Source organism: Poecile atricapillus, chromosome 19 (genome assembly GCF_030490865.1).
Source record: "Poecile atricapillus isolate bPoeAtr1 chromosome 19, bPoeAtr1.hap1, whole genome shotgun sequence".
In the NCBI taxonomy this organism is placed as follows: Eukaryota; Metazoa; Chordata; class Aves; order Passeriformes; family Paridae; genus Poecile; species Poecile atricapillus.
Genome location: NC_081267.1, coordinates 433,144 through 453,289, shown reverse-complemented (window position 1 = coordinate 453,289; position 20,146 = coordinate 433,144). Strand labels below are relative to the sequence as shown.

Here is a 20,146-nt window from a genome sequence, read left to right as displayed (position 1 = left end):
CCCAAAAAAAACCCAAAAAAAATCAGAAAAAAATCAGAAAAAATCCCAAAAATCCCAAAATTTGAATTTTTCACCCCAAATTTATTTTTCCCGATTTTTTTTAATGGGAAAATCCCGAAAAATCCAAATTAGGGGGGTTCCCGAGGGACGAAAATTTGGGAATTTTTCATTAAAAAACCCCAAAAAAAATCAGAAAAAAATCAGAAAAAAATCCCAAAAATCCCAAAATTTGAATTTTTCACCCCAAATTTATTTTTCCCGATTTTTTTTAATGGGAAAATCCCAAAAAATCCAAATTAGGGGGGTTCCCGAGGGACGAAAAATTGGGAATTTTTCATTAAAAAACCCCAAAAAAAACCCAAAAAAAATCAGAAAAAAATGCAAAAAAAATCAGAAAAAAACCCAAAAATCCCAAAATTTGAATTTTTCACCCCAAATTTATTTTTCCCCATTTTTTTTTAGGGAAAAATCCCAAAAATTCCCCTTTTGGGGGGGATCCCGAGGGACGAAAATTTGGGAATTTTTCATTAAAAAAACCCCAAAAAAACCACAAAAAAAATCACAAAAAAATCCAAAAAAATTCCTAAAATCCCAAAATTTGAATTTTTCACCCCAAATTTATTTTTCCCGATTTTTTTTTAGGGAAAAATCCCAAAAATTCCACTTTTTAGGGGGGTTCCCGAGGGACGAAAATTTGGGAATTTTTCATTAAAAAACCCCAAAAAAAATCCGAAAAAAATCAGAAAAAAATTCAGAAAAAATCACAAAAATCCCAAAATTTGAATTTTTCACCCCAAATTTATTTTTCCCGATTTTTTTAATGGGAAAATCCCAAAAAACCCAAATTAGGGGGGTTCCCGAGGGACAAAAATTTGAGAATTTTTCATTAAAAAAACCCAAAAAAATCAGAAAAAAACCCAGAAAAAAATCAGAAAAAAATCAGAAAAAATGCAAAAATCCCAAAATTTGAATTTTTCACCCCAAATTTATTTTTTCCCGATTTTTTTTTAGGGAAAATCCCGAAAAATCCAAATTAGGGGGGTTCCCGAGGGACGAAAATTTGGGAATTTTTCATTAAAAAAACCCAAAAAAACCCAAAAAAAATCAGAAAAAAATCCAAAAAAATTCCTAAAATCCCAAAATTTGATTTTTTTACCCCAAATTTATTTTTCCCGATTTTTTTTAGGGGAAAATCCCAAAAAATCCACATTAGGGGGGTTCCCGAGGGACGAAAATTTGGGAATTTTTCATTAAAAAAACCCCAAAAAAAATCCGAAAAAAACCCAAAAAAAATCAGAAAAAAATCAGAAAAATCACAAAAATCCCAAAATTCGAATTTTTCACCCCAAATTTATTTTTCCCGATTTTTTTTAGGGAAAAATGCAGAAAATTCCCCTTTTGGGGGGGATCCCGAGGGACGAAAATTTGGGAATTTTTCATTAAAAAAACCAAAAAAAATCAGAAAAAAACCCAAAAAAAAATCAGAAAAAAATCCGAAAAAATCCCAAAAATCCCAAAATTTGAATTTTTCACCCCAAATTTATTTTTCCCCATTTTTTTTTTAGGGAAAATCCCAAAAAATCCAAATTAGGGGGGTTCCCGAGGGACGAAAATTTGGGAATTTTTCATTAAAAAATCCCAAAAAAATCAGAAAAAAACCCCAAAAAAAATCACAAAAAAATCCAAAAATCCCAAAATTCGAATTTTTCACCCCAAATTTATTTTTCCCGATTTTTTTTTAGGGGAAAATCCCAAAAATTCCCTTTTTGGGGGGGATCCCGAGGGACGACAGGAAGGGAAAAACGGGCGGGAAAAATTCCCAAAAAATTCGATTTTTGGCGGGAATTTTGGGGGTGAAAATTTGGGGGATTTTGGGCAATTTTGGGCGATTTTGGGGCTTTTTGGGGGTTTTTGGGACTCACCCACGATGATGCCGCAGGCGCTGAGGAGCCCGATCTCCTTCTTGAGGGCGACTCCTTCATCTTCCTCGGGTTTTTCTTCGTTTTTGGGGAGATTTCCGCGGGTTTTGGGGGCGGATTTCATTTTTTAGAATTTTGGGGGGAAAAAGGGGAAAAAAGGGGAAAAAAAGGGGAAAAAATTGGATTTTTTTTGAGGGAAAAATGGGGGGAAAATGGGGAAAAAAGGGGAGAAAAAATTGGATTTTTTTGAGGGAAAAAATGGGGGGAAAATGGGGAAAAAAAGGGGAAAAAATTGGATTTTTTTTGAGGGAAAAAAGGGGAAAAAATGGGAAAAAAAGGGGGAAAAAGGGGGAAAATTGGATTTTTTTTTAAGGGGAAAAAGGGAAAAAATGGGAAAAAAAAGGGGGAAAAAATTTGGATTCTTTTGAGGAAAAAAAAGGGAAAAAATTGGATTTTTTTTTGAGGAAAAAATGGGGAAAAAAAGGGAAAAAAAGGGGAAAAAAGGGGAAAAAATTGGAATTTTTTTTTAGGGGAAAATGAGGAAAAAAGGGGAAAAATTGGGGAAAAAAATGGATTTTTTTTTAGGGGAAAATGGGGAAAAATGGGAAAAAATGGGGAAAAAATTTGGATTTTTTGGAGGAAAAAATGGGGAAAAAAGAGGGAAAAATGGGAAAAAAAGGGGGAAAAATCAAGAATTTTTTGAGGAAAAAAAGGGAAAAAAATGGATTTTTTTTGAGGGGAAAAAGGGAAAAAATTGGATTTTTTTTTGAGGGAAAAATAGGGGAAAAATGGGAAAAAAAGGGGAAAAAAGGGGGAAAAAAATCAGGATTTTTTTGAGGGGAAAATGGGAAAAAAAAGGGGAAAAAAATTGGATTTTTTTTAGGGGAATATGGGGAAAAATGGGGAAAAAAAGGGGAAAAATTGGGGAAAAAAGCAGGAAAAAAGAAATAAAAAAGGGAATTTTTTTGAGGGAAAAAAGGAGAAAAAAGGGGAAAAAATGGGGAAAAAAATGGAAAAAAATGGGGGGAAAAAGGGGAAAAATGGGAAAAAAAGGGGGAAAAATGGAAATAAAAAGGGGAAAAAAAAGGGAAAAAAATGGGAAAAAAATGAGAAAAAAAATGGGAAAAAAAGGGAAAAAAAGGGGAAAAAAAGGGGAAAAAATGGGAAAAAAAGGGTTAAAAAAATGGGATTTTTTGGGGGATAAAAGGGGTGGAAAATTGGGATTTTTTTTGGTGGAAAATGGGGATTTTTGGGGCAAAAGGAGGGAGGAAGAGCCGGGAATTGGTCCCGGGATCCTTGGGGGTGACCTTCGGCCTCGGCGGGGCCGGGCTTGGACGGGAGGAGGAGGAGGAGGAGGAGGGGGAGGGGAGGGGAGGGGGGAGGAATGGGGGGAAAATGGGGAAAAAATGGGGGGAAATGGGGAAAAAATAATGGGAATAAAAGGGGGGAAAATGGAAAAAAATGGGAAAAAAATAATGGGAATAAAAAGGGGAAAAATGGGGAAAAAAAGGGGGGAAAAATGGAAAAAAAATGGGAATAAAAAAGGAAAAAAATGGGGAAAAAATGGGGAAAAAATGGGGAATAAAATGGGGAAAAAATTGGAATAAAAAGAGGAAAAAAATGGGGAAAAAATGGGGGAAAATGGGAAAAAGTGGGGGGAAATAATGGGAATAAAAGGGGGGAAAAATGGGAATAAAATGGGGAAAAAATGGGGAAAAATGGGGAGAAAAGGGGGGGAAAAATGGGGAATAAAATGGGGAAAAATAATGGGAAAATGGGAATAAAAGGGGGAAAAAATGGGGAAAAAATGGGGAAAAAATTAGAATAAAAAGAGGAAAAATATGGGGAAAAAAATGGGAATAAAAGGGGGGGGAAATGGGGAAAAAATGGGGAAAATGGGGGAAAATGGGGAAAAAATAATGGGAATAAAAGGGGGGAAAATAGGGGAAAAAATGGGAATAAAAAAGGAAAAAATGGGGGAAAAAATGGGAAAAAAATGGGGAAAAAATGGGGAATAAAACGGGGAATAAAATGGGGAAAAAATTGGAATAAAAAGAGGAAAAAAATGGGGAAAAAATGGGGGAAAATGGGAAAAAATGGGGGGAAATAATAGGAATAAAAGGGGGGAAAAAATGGGGGAAAAGGAAGAATAAAAAGGGGGAAAAATGGGAATAAAAATGGGAATAAAATGGGGAAAAAATGGGGAAAAATAGGGGAAAAAAATGGGGGAAAAATATGGGAATAAAATGGGGAAAAATAGGGGAAAAAAGGGGAAAAAATGGGAATAAAAAGGGGAAAAAATGGGGAAAAAAATGGGAATAAAAAGGGGGAAAAATAGGAATAAAATGGGGAAAAAATGGGAATAAAAAGTGGGGGAAATGGGGAAAAAATGGGGGGGAGAATGGGAAAAAAAATGGGAATAAAAGGGGAAAAAAATGGGGGGAAAAAAGGGGGGAAAATAATGGGAGAAAAAAAGGGAAAAATAGTGGGGAAAATAGTGGGAAAAATGGGAATAAAATGAAGGAAAATGGGGGAAAAAATGGGAATAAAAGGGGGGGGAAATGGGAATAAAATGGGGGAAAAAATGGGGAAAAAATGGGAATAAAAAAGGAAAAAAATTGGGGAAAAATGGGGGAAAAAAAGGAAAAATAATGGGAATAAATGGGGGGAAAATGGGAATAAAAATGGGGAAAAAAAGGGGAAAAATGAGGGAAAATGGGGGAAAAAATGGGGAAAATAATGGGATAAAAAATGGGAATAAAAAGGGGGAAAATGGGAATAAAATGGGGGAAAAAGGGGGGGAAAAATGGGATAAAAAAATGGGAATAAAAAGGAGGAAAAATGGGGAAAAAATAAGGAAAAAAATTGGGGTTTTTTACTTGTTTTTTCGGCAGTTTTTTAACCAAAATTTCCAATTTTTCACCCAAATCTTTCCCTTTTCCCCCTCAAAACTCCCCATTTTTCCCCTCAAATTCCCGGTTTTTAAACCAAAATTCCCCAATTTTTCACCCAAATTCCCATTTTCCCCTCAAAACTCCCCAATTTTCCCCTCAAACTCCCCGGTTTTTTAACCAAAATTCCCCTTTTTCCACCCAAATTCCCATTTTTCCCCTCAGAACTCCCCATTTTTCCCCTCAAATTCCCGGTTTTTTTAACCGAAAATTCCCCAATTTTCCCCTCAAACTCCGCGGTCTTTTAACCAAAATTCCCCAATTTTTCACCCAAATCCCCATTTTCCCCCCAAAACTCCCCAATTTTCCCCTCAAATTCCCGGTTTTTTTACCAAAATTCCCCTTTTTCCACCCAAATTCCCATTTTTTCCCCCCCTCCCCTCACATTTTCCCGCCTCGCCGCTTTCCCGCCATTTTTCTCCCCCTCAGCGCTGGCTCCGCCCCCTTCTCGCGAGACGCTTTTTCCCGCCTTTTTTCCCGTCAATCAAACTCCGGCCACGCCCCCTCAATTGAACCCCACGCGCCTTAAGCCCCGCCCCTTTCTTCCTTATAAGGAATAAGCCACGCCCCTAATGCCCATATAAGGGATTAAACCCCTCCCCTTGCGTTGGCCCCGCCCCTTTTTAAGCCACGCCCCCTCTCCCCTCACGCTCCCCCTTCCCTTCCCCCACCGCAATTAACGCTTCATTAATTACCCCCCCTCGTTCCTCGTTAATAGCTGACTAATTAACCACCCCGCGCCCTCATTAGCGGGTTATTAATTAACCCCCTGGGGCCTCCGCGGGGGTTTCTAATTAACCCCTTCCGCTAATTGAGCTTCGAGCCGCCCGCTTCGCCGCTAATTGAGGCCCTCCGCAATTAGCGACGCAATTAATGGATGTTTAATTAACCGGCTGCGTCGTTAATTAATGGGTTGGATGCTAATTAACCCCCACCGCGCGCTGTTTAACCCCCGTCCGCGCGCTAATTAACGCTAATGAGCCCGATGGACGCGTCCCCCGTTACGCGCGGCGCTCGCCGCCGCTTAATTAATTTATTAATTAGCGTAATTAAGCCTCGCTCGTTAATTGACGGCGCTGAGGGAAGCGGCGGAGGCGCCTTTAAGAGGAAGCCACGCCCCCCGCGCCTTCCTATTGGTCGGTTTCGACTGAGCCCCGCCCCTCAGCGCTGATTGGCTGAAGCCTGAACGCGTTTCCGCCCTTACGCGCCTCGCTATTGGTTGTCTGCTCTTAGCCACGCCCATTCCGCCGAAATGCGCGTTGCTATTGGTTAGATGCCGCCAAGCCACGCCCCCGCCTTTCGCCGCCATTGGCTGCCGCTCTTCCCGCCTCCTCTTTCTATTGGCCGCCCTCCTCTTTGTCCCGCCCTCCTTTAATCCCATTGGACGACGCCGCGTAGAGCATCCGCCGTTTTATTGGTTGCTCCACCCGCCTATCAGCGGTCCCCGTCGCTGATTGGTTGTTTCGCGCGAAGTCCCGCCCACGAAGCCCCACCGCGCTCTGTGATTGGCCGCCCCCTCACGGCCTCTCACGGCGCGGGCGGGCGGCCATGGCGGCCATGGCGGCGGCTGCCGGAGGAGCCGCGGCCGGAACCGGGGCGGGCCCGGGGGGTCCCGGAGGAACCGGGGATCCTTCCCCGCCTTACGGCAACGGCCTGGGGGCGGCGGCGGGGCCGGAGGAGGCGGCGCTGGGCGAAGGGGGGAGCCGGGGCCGGGGAGGGAGCGGCCGCGGAGGGGCCGGGGGAGGGTCGGGAGGGGCGGCGGGGGGAACCGGGGCTGGAGCCGCCGCCGCTGCCGCCGCCGCCGCCGCCGCCGCCGCCGCCGCCGCCTCAGCGCCGGGGCCGCCTCACGAAGCCAGCGGGGAGGAGCTGGAGGAGGAAGCGGGGCTTGGGGAAGGCGAGGCGGGAGAAGCCGCCATTGAGGACCCGGTGAGTGAGGGGAGCGTGAGGGGATGGGGGGGGGGGGGGCGGGAAGGAAAAAGGCGGGAAAGGGATGGGGGGGGGTGGGAAGAGGGGAAAGGAGTTTGAGGGAAAAATTGGGAATTTGAGGGGAAAAGTTGGGAATTTGTGGGGGAAAGTTGGGAATTTGAGGAGAAAAGTTGGGACTTGGGAAAAAATGGGACTTCAGGGGAAAAACTGGGGATTTGAGGGGAAAAAAGGGAGTTTGGGAGGTGAAAGGAGAATTTGAGGGGAAAAAAGGAAATTTGAGGGGGAAAAATGGGAGTTTGAGGGGAAAAATGGGGATTTGAGGGGGAAAGTTGGGATTTGAGGGGAAAAAATGGGGATTTGAGGGGAAAAAAGGGAGTTTGGGAGGTGAAAGGAGAATTTGAGGGAAAAAAGAAATTTGAGGGGGAAAAATGGGAGTTTGAGGAGAAAAGTTGGGATTTGAGGGGAAAAATGGGAGTTTGTGGGGATAAAGGAAGGTTTGAGGGGAAAAATGGGAATTTGAGGGAAAAATTGGGAATTTGAGGAGGAAAGTTGGGACTTGAGGGGAAAAATGGGAATTTGAGGGGAAAAATTGGGAATTTGAGGGGGAGAGTTGGGATTTGAGGGGAAAAAATGGGAATTTGAGGGGAAAAAAGGGAGTTTGGGAGGTGAAAGGAGAATTTGAGGGAAAAAAGAAATTTGAGGGGGAAAAATGGGAGTTTGAGGGGGGAAAATTGGGAATTTGAGGGGAAAAAGTTGGGAATTTGAGGGGGAGAGTTGGGATTTGAGAGGAAAAATTGGGAATTTGAGGGGGAAAAATGGCAGTTTGTGGGGATAAAGGAAGGTTTGAGGGGAAAAATGGGAATTTGAGGGGAAAAATGGGGATTTGAGGGGGAAAGTTGGGATTTGAGGGGAAAAATGGGAATTTGAGGAGAAAAGTTGGGATTTGAGTGGAAAAATGGGGGTTTGAGGGGAAAAATGGGGATTTGAGGGGGAAAGTTGGGATTTGAGGGGAAAATTGGGAATTTGAGGGGAAAAATGGGAGTTTGAGGGGGAAAATTGGGAATTTGAGGGGGAAAATTGGGAATTTGAGGGGGAGAGTTGGGATTTGAGGGGAAAAAGGGAGTTTGGGAGGTGAAAGGAGAATTTGAGGGGAAAAAAGGAAATTTGAGGGGGAAAAATGGGAGTTTGAGGGGAAAAATTGGGAATTTGAGGAGAAAAAGTTGGGGTTTGAGGGGAAAACTGGGAGTTTGAGGGGAAAAATTGGGAATTTGTGGGGATAAGGAAGGTTTGAGGGGGAAATTGGGAATTTGAGGGGGAAGGTTGGGATTTGAGGGGAAAATGGGAATTTGTGGGGATAAAGGAAGGTTTGAGGGGAAAAATGGGGATTTGAGGAGAAAGTTGGGATTTGAAGACAAAAGTTGGGATTTGAGGGGAAAATTGGGAATTTGGGTGATAAAAATGGGAGTTTGAGGGATAAAAGTGAGATTTTGATGGAGAAAAGCAGATTTTGCCTGATAAAAATGAGATTTTTGGGGGAAAAAAGCAGATTTTGAGGGGAAAAAGGGGGGAATTTGGGGATTTTTGTTTTCCAGGTGGATTTAATGAGATTTTGATGCATAAAAGGGAGAATTTGAGGGAAAATGGAATTTGGGGATAAAATGGGAATTTGAGGGAAAAAATGGAATTTGAGGGACAAAAATGGGAATTTGAGGGAAAAAATGGGAATTTGAGGGAAAAAATGGGAAATTGAGGAGAAAAATGAGATTTTGAGGGATAAAAGAGATTTGGGGGGAAAAAAGGGAGAATTTGATAAAAATGGGAATTTTGGGGAAAAAAAGCAGATTTTGAGGGAAAAAAGGGAGAATTTGGGGATTTTTGTTTTCCAGGTGGATTTTGGGGATAAAAATGAGATTTTGATGCATAAAAGGAGAATTTGAGGGAAAAAATGGGAATTTGAGGAATATAAGCACGATTTTGATGGAAAAGAAGAGAATTTGACTGATAAAAATCAGATCTTGGGGGAAAAAAAGGGATATTTTGAGGGAAAAAATGGGAATTTGAGGGAAAAAAGGGGAATTTGAGGGAAAAAAGGGGAATTTGAGGGAAAAAATGGGAATTTGAGGGAAAAAATGGGAAATTGAGGGGAAAAATGGGAAATTGGGGGATAAAAATGGGAAATTGAGGGGGAAAATGAGATTTTTGAGGGATAAAAATGAGATTTTTGGGGGAAAAAAGGGAGAATTTGAGTGATAAAAATGGGAATTTTGGGGGAAAAAAAGCAGATTTTGAGGGAAAAAAGGGAGAATTTGGGGATTTTTGTTTTGCAGGTGGATTTTGGGGATAAAAATGAGATTTTTTTGGGAATTTTGCAGGAGCTGGAGGCGATCAAGGCCCGGGTGAGGGAGATGGAGGAGGAGGCGGAAAAGCTGAAAGAGCTGCAGAACGAGGTGGAGAAGCAGATGAACATGAGCCCCCCTCCGGGCAATGGTGAGAGGGGAAAAAATGGCCCAAAATGGCACAAAATCACCCCAAAAATGGACCCAAAACGGCCCAAAAACCCCAGGGGGAAAAAATTGACTGAAAATGGGGGAAAAATGGGATTAAAATGGGGGAAAATTGAGGAAAAATGGGATTAAAATGGGGGAAAATGGGATTAAAATGGGGGAAAATTGAGGAAAAATGGGGGAAAATGGAAATAAAATGGGGAAAAATGGGATTAAAATGGGGAAAAATGGGATTAAAATGGGGAAAATTGGATTAAAATGGGGAAAGTAGAAATAAAATGGGAAAAATTGAATTAAAATGGGAGAAATGGAAATAAAATGGGGGAAAATGGAATTAAAATGGGAAAAATGGGATTAAAATGGGGGAAAATTGAGTAAAAATGGGGAAAAATGGAATTAAAATGGGGAAAATGGAACTAAAATGGGAAAAATGGGATTAAAATGGGAAAATGGAATTAAAATGGGGAAAATTGAGGAAAAATGGAAAAATAGAATTAAAATGGGAAAAATTGGTTTAAAATGGGGGAAAAATGGAACTAAAATGTGGAAAATTGGATTAAAATGGGGGAAAATGGGATTAAAATGGGGAAAAATGGAAATAAAATGGGAAAAATTGAATTAAAATGGGGAAAATGGAAATAAAATGGGGGAAAATTGGATTAAAATGAGGAAAATGGGGGAAAATGGCACAATAATGGGAAAAATGGAATTAAAGTGGGAAAAATGGGATTAAAATGGGGGAAAATTGAGCAAAAATGGGGAAAAATGGGACTAAAATGGGGAAAAATGGGACTAAAATGGGGAAAATGGAATTAAAATGGAGAAAATGGACCTAAAATGGGGAAAAATTGGGAAAATGTTCCCAAATCCCCAAAATTCCCAAGAATCTTCCAAAATCCCCAAAATTAAAAGAAAATCCCCATAAATTCCCCAAAAGCCCCAAAAAATTCCTGAAAATTCCCCCAAAAATTCCCAAAACTCCCCAAAAATTCAGAGAAATCCCAAAAATTCCCAAAAAATTCAAAAAAGATCCTCAAAAATCCCCAAAAATTCCTCAAAATCCCCCCCAAAAAAATCCCCAAAAAATCCCAAAAATTCCCAGAATTTTCCAGAAATCCCAAAAAATTCAAAAAAAATCCTCAAAACTGCCCAAAAATTCCCCAAAATCCCCAAAAAAAAACCCCAAAAAATCCCGAAAAATTAAAAAAAAATCCTCAAAAAAATTCCTCAAAATCCCCCCAAAAAAATCCTCAAAAATCCCCAAAAATTCCTCAAAATCCCCCCAAAAAAATCCCCAAAAAATCCCAAAAATTCCCAGAATTTCCCAGAAATCCTCAAAAATCCTAAAAAAATCTTCAACAATCCCCAAAAATTCAAAAAAAATTCTCAAAATTCCCCAAAAATCAAAAAAAAACCCAAAAATCCCCCAAAAAATCCCCAAAAATTCGAAAAAAAATCCTCAAAAATCCCCAAAAATTCAAAAAAAATCCTCAAAAATCCCTCAAAATCCCCCCAAAAAATCCCCAAAAAATCCCCAAAAATTCAAAAAAAATCCTCAAAAATCCCCAAAAATTCCCCAAAAATCCCAAAAAATACCCCAAAATATCCCCCAAAAAATCCCCAAAAATTCAAAAAAAAGTCCTCAAAAATTCCTCAAAATCCCCCCAAAAAATCCAAAAAAAATCCTCAAAAATCCCCAAAAATTAAAAAAAAAACCCAAAAACCCCCCAAAAAATCCAAAAAAATCCCAAAAATTCCCAGAATTCCCAAAAACCCCCCGAATTCCCAAAAAATTCCCATTTTTTCCCCCTCACAGCCGGCCCGGTGATCATGTCCCTGGAGGAGAAAATGGAGGCCGACGCTCGCTCCATCTACGTCGGCAACGTAAGAAAAAACCCCAAAAAAATTCCCAAAAAACCCCCAAAAAAATCCCAAAAAATTCCCAAAAATTCCCAGAATTCCCCAGAATTCCCCAGAATTCCCAAGGAATGTTCTGGAATGTTTCTTGCAGGTGGATTACGGCGCCACGGCCGAGGAGCTGGAGGCGCATTTCCACGGCTGCGGCTCCGTCAATCGCGTCACCATCCTCTGCGACAAGTACAGCGGGCACCCCAAGGGGTAATTTATGCTAATTAATGCTAATTCATGCTAATTAATGCTAATTAATGCTGATTTATCAGTGTTTGGGCAGGGTTGTGGCGATTTATGGGGTAAAAAAAGCAGGAAAATGGAATTTTTGGGGGTTTTTGAGGGTTTTTTTGGGGTTTTTTTTTAAGTTTTTTTTGGGTTTCTTGAGGGGATTTTGGGGCTTTTTGGGGATTTTGAGGTTTTTGAAGGAATTTTGGGATTTTTTGGAGGTTTTTATCGGGGTTTTTGAGGGCATTTAGGGATTTTTTGGGGGGTTTTTTTTAAGGGTTTTTAAGTTTTTTTGAGGGTTTTATTTGAGTTTTTTGGGGCTTTTTTTGAGGGGATTTTGGGTTTTTTAGGGATATTTCCCAAATTTGGATTTTCCCAAAAAATCCAAAAAAATCCCTAAAAAATCCAAAAAAATAACCCCAAAAAAATCCCCAAAAAATAAAAAAAAACCCCCAAAAAAAACCCTAAAAAAATTCCAAAAAAACCCCCAAAAAATCCCAAAAAACCCAAAAAAAATTTCCAAAAAAACCCAATAAAATCCAAAAAAAATCCCCAAAAAACCCCAAAAAATCCCAAAAAAATCCAAAAAACCCCCAAAAAATCCCAAAAAAATCCCCAAAAATTCCAACACCCCCCCCCAAAATCCCAAAAAACTTCCAAAAAAAAACCCAAAAATCCCCAAAAAACCCCCAAAAAAACCCAAAAAAACCTCAAAAAAATCCCAAAAAATTCCCAAAAAAACCCCAAAAAATCCCCAAAAAAATCCAAAAAAAATCCAAAAAAATCCCCAAAAAACCCAAAAAAATCCCCAAAAATTCCCCTGAACTCCCCACCCCTCCCCCACTCTTGGAGGGTCTCTCCAGGGCTGGAATTTTCCCGGAATTCCCCCCCTGACCTCGTCTCCTCCCCTGTCAGCTTCGCCTACATCGAGTTCTCCGACAAGGAGTCGGTGCGAACCTCCATGGCGCTGGACGAGTCGCTCTTCCGCGGCCGACAGATCAAGGTCAGAGCCCAGAATTCCCAAAATTCCCGACATTCCCGACATTCCCAACATTCCCTGATTTTTCCCCATTTTTTTCTGATTTTTCCCCATTTTTTCCCATTTTTTTCCCATTTTTTTCGATTTTTTTTCGATTTTTTTCTGATTTTTTTCTAATTTTTTTCGATTTTTTTCCCAATTTTTTGCCAATTTTTCTCAATTTTCTCCACTTTTTCTTCCTGATTTTTTTTGCCCAATTTTTCCCAATTTTTCATGATTTTTTTTCCTGTTTTTTTTCCCAATTTTTCCCCAATTATTTCTCTTTTTTTTCCCAATTTTTTTCCCATTTCTCTCAGGTTTTTCCCATTTTTTTTCCATATTTTTTGCTCAATTTTTCCCAATTTTTCTAAATTTTTTCCCGGTATTTGTCCCATTTTTTTCTGATTTTTTTCCCAATTTTTCCTGATTTTTCCCATTTTTTTTCTGATTTTTTCCTGATTTTTTCCCAATTTTTTGCTGATTTTTCCCAATTTTTTTTCCAATTTTTCTCAATTTTTTCCCCTTTTTTTTCCTGATTTTTTGCCCAATTTTTCCCAATTTTTCCTGATTTTTTCCTGCTATTTGTCCCAATTTTTCCTGATTTTTCCCCATTTTTTTCCTGATTTTTCCCCATTTTTTTTCTGATTTTTCCCCAATTTTTTTCTGATTTTTTCCTGATTTTTTTCCAATTTTTTTCCAATTTTTCTCAATTTTTTCCCCCTTTTTTTTCCTGATTTTTTCCCCAGTTTTTCCCAATTTTTCTTGATTTTTTCCCGGTATTTGTCCCATTTTTTTGTGATTTTTTTCCCAATTTTTCCTGATTTTTCCCCATTTTTTCCTGATTTTTCCCCATTTTTTTCTGATTTTTTTTCCGATTTTTTGCCAATTTTTCTCAATTTTTTCCCCTTTTTTTTCCTGATTTTTTGCCCAATTTTTCCCAATTTTCCATTATTTTTTCCTGGTATTTGTCTCAAATTTTTCTGATTTTTTTCCCAATTTTTCCTGATTTTTCCCCATTTTTTTCTGATTTTTCCCCAATTTTTTTCTGTTTTTTCCTGATTTTTCCCAATTTTTTTTTAATTTTTCTCAATTTCTTCCCCTTTTTCTTCCTGATTTTTTGCCCAATTTTTCCCAATTTTTCTCGGTTTTTTCCCGGTATTTGTCCCATTTTTTTCCTGATTTTTCCCCAATTTTTTCCAGATTTTTCCCCATTTTTTTCTGATTTTTCCCCAATTTTTTGCCAATTTTTCTCAATTTTTTCCCCTTTTTTCTCCTGATTTTTTTGCCCAGGGTCAGAGCCTCAAATTCCCAAAATTCCCAGAATTCCCAACATTCCCAACATTCCCAACCCTTTCCCAGTTTTCCCAAATTTTTTTTGGATTTTTTCTGATTTTTTTCCTTTTTTTTTTCCAATTTTTTTTCCATTTTTTTCCCATTTTTTTCCCCCATTTTTTTTCCTAATTTTTTCATTTTTTTACCGTTTTTCCCCATTTTCCCCCCATTTTTTCCCAAATCCCCTCTTTTTCACCCCATTTTCCCTCCCAATTTCCCCAAATTTCCCCTTTTTCCCCCATTTTCCCCCTTTTCCCGAAATTTTCCCTTTTTTTCCCACTTTTCCCCTATTTTCCTCATTTTTTCACCGATTTTCACCATTTTTTCACCATTTCTCACCATTTTTTCCCCATTTTTTCCCAAATTCCCTCCTTTTCTCCCCAAATCCCCCTCATTTCTCCCCAAAATCCCCAAACTTCTCCCAAAATTCCTTTAAATCCTTTTTTTTCTCTGTATTTTCTCCATTTTTCCCCCTATTTTCCCCATTTTTTCACCGATTTTCCCCAAATTTTCACCGATTTTCACCAAATTTCCCCCTTTTCTCCCCATTTTTTCCCAAATCCCCCCTTTTTCCCCCCGTTTTCCCCCCTCCAGGTGATCCCCAAGCGCACCAACCGCCCCGGGATCAGCAGCACCGACCGCGGATTCCCCCGGGGACGATTCCGGGGCCGGGGGGGGGGGTTCGGCTCCCAGCGCTCCCGCTTCTACAGCGGCTACGCACGGCCCCGCGCCAGAGGCTACAGGTAATTCCGGAAAGTTCCACAAGATTTGGGATTTGGGAATTTTATGGGAATTTTTGGGAATTTTTGGGAATTTTTCCGATTTTTTTTCGATTTTTTACGATTTTTTTCTGATTTTTTACGAATTTTTTTCGGATTTTTTTCGGATTTTTTTCATTTTTTTTTAAGGATTTTGGGGGGTTAATTTGGATTTTTTGGGATTTCTCAGGGTTTTAGGGGTTTTTAGGGATGTGGGATTTTTTGGGGAATTTTTTTGGGATTTTTGGGAAATTTTCTGGGATTTTTTAGGATTTTTTTGGGATTTTTTCTGATTTTTTTTCTGATTTTTTTTTTATTTTTTTCTAATTTTTTAGGAATTTTTTGGGGATTTTTTTCTATTTTTTTTTATTTTTTTAAAGGTTTTTGGAGGTTAACTTAGGCTTTTGGGGATTTATCGGGGATTTTAGGGATTTTTAGGGATTTGGGATTTTTTGGGATTTTTTGGGAATTTTTCGGGATTTTTTTGGATTTTTTGGGGATTTTTTCCGATTTTTTTTCGATTTTTTTCTGATTTTTTACGAATTTTTTTGGGGATTTTTTTTCGATTTTTTTTAGGTTTTCTGAGGGTTAATTTGGGTTTTAGGGATTTTTAGGGATTGGGGATTTTTTGGGGACTTTTTGGGAATTTTCTGGGATTTTTTGGGATTTTTTGGGATTTTTTTCGATTTTTTTCTAATTTTTTACGAATTTTTGGGGGATTTTTTTCGGTTTTTTTAAGGATTTTTGGGGGTTTATTGGGATTTTTTAGGGGTTTTAGGGATTTTGGGGAGATTTTTAGGGATTTGGGATTTTTTGGGATTTTTTGGGATTTTTTTGGGTTTTTTTAGGAATTTTTGGGAATTTTTGGGGATTTTTTAGGATTTTTTGGGGATTTTTTGGGGATTTTTTGGGGATTTTTTTAGGATTTTTTGGGATTTCTTTGGGATTTTTTGGGGATTTTTTGGGGATTTTTTTGGGATTTTTTGGGATTTTTTGGGATTTTTTGGGGATTTTTTGGGATTTTTTGGGGATTTTTTTAGGATTTTTTGGGGATTTTTTTAGGATTTTTTAAGGATCTTTGGGGATTTTTTTAGGGGTTTTTTGGGATTTTTTGGGATTTTTAGGAACTTTTTGGGGATATTTTGGGGGATTTTTGGGATTGGGATTTTCTGGGATTTTTTAGGAATTTTTTGGGATTTTTTTCAGATTTTTGGGGATTTTTTAGGGGTTTTTTCGGGTCAATTCTGTCGCTTTTACAGCGGCTACGCACGGCCCCGCGCCAGAGGCTACAGGTAATTCCGGAAAATTCCGGCAATTCCGGGATTTGGGAATTTTATGGGAATTTTTAGGATTTTTTTGGGATTTTTTCCCATTTTTTCCGATTTTTTTTGATTTTTTTTCGATTTTTTTCTGATTTTTTATGAATTTTTTTCAATTTTTTTGAGGATTTTTTTAGGGGATTTTTTGGGATTTATTGGGGGTTTTAGGGATTTTTAGGGATTTGGGATTTTTTGGGAATTTTCTGGGATTTTTTAGGATTTTCTGGGAATTTTTTGGGATTTTTTTGGGATTTTTTTCGATTTTTTTTTGATTTTTTTTGGATTTTTTTCGGATTTTTTTTGGTTTTTTTAAGAATTTTTGGGGGTTTGGGTTTTTTGGGATTTACTGGGATTTATAGGGGTTTTTAGGGATTGGGGATTTTTTGGGAATTTTTTTGGGAATTTTCTGGGGTATTTTTAGGATTATCTGGGAATTTTGGGGATTTTTTTTGGATTTTTTTTTATTTTTTTAAGGATATTTTTAAGGATTTTTTAGGGGATTTTTGGGATATTTTGGGGTTTTTTGGGATCGGGAATTTTCTTGGATTTTTTCAGAATTTTCTGGGATTTTTTTAGCATTTTTTAGGGAATTTTTGGGGATTTTTTTGGGGATTTTTTTGGAATTTTCTGGGAATTTTGGGGGGATTTTTTTGGGAATTTTTTGAGTTTTTTGGGGAATTTTTTGGGAATTTTCTGGGATTTTTTGGGGATAATTTTGGGATAATTTGGGACAAATTTGGGTCATTTTGGGTCAATTTTGGGTCATTTCAGTTCAATTTGGGTCAATTTAGGTAAATTTTGGATCAATTTGGGTCATTTTGAGCCAATTTTGGGTCATTTTAGGTCAATTTTGGGTCATTTTGGGTCAATTTTGGAACATTTTGAGCCATTTTAGGTCAATTTTGTATCAATTTGGGTCATTTTAGGCCATTTTAGGTCCATTTTGGGTCATTTTGAGCCAATTCTGGGACATTTTGGGACAATTTTGGGTCGTTTTAGGTCAATTTGGGTGATTTTAGGTCAATTTTGGGTCATTTTGGGTCAATTTTGGGTCATTTTAGGTCAATTTTGGGTCATTTTACATCAATTTTGGGTCATTTTCAGTCAATTTTGGGTCACTTTAGGTAAATTTAGGTCAATTTTGGGTCAATTTTGAGTAATTTTAGGTCAATTTGGGTCATTTTGAGCCAATTTTGGGTCAATTTGGGTCAATTTTGAGCCAATTTTGAATAATTTTGGGTCAATTTTAGGTCAATTTTGGGTCATTTTGAGCCAATTTTGGGTCATTTTATGTCAATTTGGGTCAATTTGGGTCATTTTGGACATTTTAGGTTCATTTTGGTTCATTTTGAGCCAATTTTGGGTCAATTTGGGTCATTTTAGGCCATTTTAGGCCATTTTAGGTCCATTTTGGGTCATTTTGAGATAATTCTGGGACATTTTGGGTCAATTCTGGGTCATTTTGGGTCAATTTGGGTCATTTTAGGTCAGTTTGGGTCAATTTTGGGTCATTTTGGGTCAATTTCGATCAATTTGAGCCAATTTTGGGTCATTTTGGGACAATTTGGGTCAATTTTAGGTCAATTTTGGCTCAATTTGAGCCAATTTTGGGTCATTTTGGGCAAATTTGGGTGAATTTGGGTCATTTTATGTCAATTTTGGGTCATTTTAGGTCAATTTGGGTCATTTTGGGTCAATTTTGGAACATTTTGAGCAATTTTAGGTCAATTTTGGGTCAATTTGGGTCATTTTAGGCCATTTTAGATCCATTTTGGGTCATTTTGAGCCAATTCTGGGACATTTTGGGTCAATTTTGGGTCATTTTAGGTCAATTTTGTGTCAATTTTGTATAATTTTCGTTCTTTTTTTCCCAAAATCCTGATTTTTCTCCCCATTTCTCTCCACAGGGGCCGATCCCGAGCCACCTCCTGGTACTCCCCGTATTAAAAACAAAAACAAACAAAAAAAAAACCCCAAAAAACCCCAAAATCACCCCAAAAACCACAACCCGCCCCTCCCCCACCCACCAAAAAAAAAAAACCCAAAAACCCCAAAAAAAACCCCAAAAAAAATCCGAAAAAAATCCCCAAATTTTATTTTTCATCCTAATTTTAAATTTTTCATTTTTCTTTAATTTTTTTCCCCTTTTTTCACCCCAAAAAAAAAATTCCCGAGTTTGTTTTTTTGCAGGTGGAGCCGAGGACGGAAAAATAAAAAATAAAACGTCAAAAAAAGGGGGGGGAGGGGGAGGATTAAAAAAAAAATTAAATTAAAAAAAAAATTTTGGGGGATTTTGGGTGGGTTTGAAAGGTGGGGGAGGGGTTGGGAGGTTTTTTTGGGGGGTGGGGGAGGGGTAAAAAAAAAAAAAATTAAAAAAAAAAAGAAAAAAAAATTTAATTTTTTTTTATTTTTTATTTTTTTTTTTTTTTTGGAGGGGTGGGGGAGGGGAAAGGGCCCCGGGGAAAGAAAAAAAAAAATTAAAATAAAAATAAAAATAATTAAAAAAAAATATTTTAAAAATTTTTTTGGAGGTAAATTTTTATTAAAAAAATTTTGGGGGAAAAAATCCCGAATTTTAAATTTTTCCCGCAAAATTTTCCCATTTTCTGATTTTTTCTCCCCAAAATTCCCATTTTTTCCCCCAATTTTCCCATTTTTCCCCCAAATTTCCCTAAAATTCCCCAGATTTTCCCCGTTTTTCCCCAATTTCTCATTTTTTCCCCCAAAATTCCCATTTTTTCCCCAAATTTCCCATTTTTTCCTCATTTTACCCCAAAATTCCCCAATTTTTCCCAAATTCCCCCAAAATTCCCCGATTTTCTCCACAAATTCCCCAATTTTCCCCAAAATTTCAATTTTTGACCCAAAATTCCCATTTTTCCCCATTTTCCCACCAAATTTCCCCTCAGATTTCCCCGTTTTTCCCAAAATTCCGCATTTTTGCCCAAAATTTCAATTTTTTACCCAAAATTCCCATTTTTTCCCCATTTTCCCCTCAAATCTCCCATTTTTTCCCTTTTTCCCCCCAAATTCCCCCAAATTTCCCCAAATTTCCCCTTTTCCCCCAAATTTCCCCTCAGATTTCCCCATTTTTCCCAAAATTCCACATTTTCACCCAAAATTTCAATTTTTACCCAAAATTTCCCTTTTTTTCCCCGTTTTCCCCTCAAATTTCCCATTTTTTCCCGTTTTCGCCCCAAATTTCCCCAAATTCCCCCAAATTTCCCCTCAGATTTCCCCATTTTTCCCAAAATTCCACATTTTTTTCCCCAAAATTTCAATTTTTTACCCAAAATTCCCATTTTTTCCCTTTTTTTCCCCAAATTCCCCCTTTTCCCCCCAAATTCCCCCAAATTCCTCCAAATTCCCCCTTTTCCCCCCAAATTCCCCCAAATTTCCCCTCAGATTTTCCCATTTTTCCCATTTTTCCCGTTTTTTCCCCATTTTTTCCCAAATTCCCCCGATTTTCCCCCAAAACCCCCCCAAGCCCCGCCCCTTTCCCGCCTTCCCCTCTCTCCACCAATCCCCGCCCTCCTCTCATCTCTCCCCTTCCCCCTCCACCAATCAGCGCCGCGCTTTCACCCATCCCCCACCACGTGACTCCGCCGACCAATCCCATCCGCGCATTCAAGCCACGCCCCCTTCCCCTCACACAAACAACCCTGAGGGGAAAAAGGGCGGGAAAGGGGCGTGGCCTCAACGCTCGCTCCTGATTGGTCGGCACGGCGGGGAAAGGGGCGTGGCCTCGCTGTGATTGGCTGAGGGGGGGGGAGGAGCGCGGGGAGAACCCGGAAGTGGCGGCGGCGGCGGCTGAGGGGGTGGGGGAGGGGATTCGGTGGGGAATGGGCGGCAGGAGCGGAGGGGGAGGGGGAGGGGGAGGGGCGGGGGGTGGGGGGAGGGGTGGGGGAGGGGAGGGGAGGAGGGGGGAGGGGCTGGAGCTGCAGGAGCTGCGGGAGCTGCTGAGGAGGTGAGGGGAGAGCGGGGGGAGGGGGGGGAGGGGAGGGGGAGGGGGAGGGGCGGCCCTGAGGGGGTGGGGGGGGAGGGGGGGGGATTTTCCCGGGAATTTTATTTTTTTGGGAATTTTTTGGGAATTTTTTGAGGGGGTTTTGGGGACGCGGGGGGTGGGGGAGGGGCCTGGGTGGGGGGAGGGGCGAGGAGGGGGAATTTGGGAATTTTTGGGAATTTTTGGGAATTTTTTTGGGAATTTTGGGGGTTTTTGAGGGGTTTTCCCACGGGGGGGGGAGGGGCAGGGGTTTGGGCGTGGGGGGAGGGGCGGGCAGGGG

General features: G+C 39.6%; 2 protein-coding genes across 2 annotated transcripts in view; one reads left to right on the top strand and one right to left on the bottom strand.

Moving 5' to 3' along the window:
• The window catches only part of LOC131586315 (large neutral amino acids transporter small subunit 2-like), a 31,033-nt gene extending 28,874 nt beyond the window's left edge, over positions 1–2,159 (bottom strand). The window contains exon 1 of the mRNA XM_058853143.1: positions 1,923–2,159. Within this exon, the coding sequence (XP_058709126.1) occupies positions 1,923–2,043 (121 nt within the window). The 5' untranslated portion in view covers positions 2,044–2,159. The remainder of the gene's footprint in view (positions 1–1,922) is intronic.
• A 4,459-nt stretch (positions 2,160–6,618) lies between these two features.
• On the top strand, positions 6,619–18,097 carry PABPN1 (poly(A) binding protein nuclear 1). Its single transcript, XM_058853256.1, has 7 exons — positions 6,619–6,796; positions 9,169–9,283; positions 11,117–11,184; positions 11,312–11,418; positions 12,352–12,439; positions 14,381–14,529; positions 17,771–18,097. Exons 2-7 carry the CDS (start codon positions 9,202–9,204, stop codon positions 17,808–17,810), a joined length of 534 nt encoding a protein of 177 aa, XP_058709239.1. The 5' UTR covers positions 6,619–6,796; positions 9,169–9,201; the 3' UTR covers positions 17,811–18,097.
• The last annotated feature ends 2,049 nt before the right edge of the window (positions 18,098–20,146 follow it).

Bases quoted from the DNA above. Each gene is read 5' to 3' on its own strand.
- PABPN1 (XM_058853256.1), top strand. From the start codon at position 9,202: ATGGAGGAGGAGGCGGAAAAGCTGAAAGAGCTGCAGAACGAGGTGGAG. The intron at 9,284-11,116 runs GTGAGAGGGGAA...TCCCCCTCACAG, and splicing joins GAGCCCCCCTCCGGGCAATG to CCGGCCCGGTGATCATGTCC. The intron at 11,185-11,311 runs GTAAGAAAAAAC...TGTTTCTTGCAG, and splicing joins GCTCCATCTACGTCGGCAAC to GTGGATTACGGCGCCACGGC.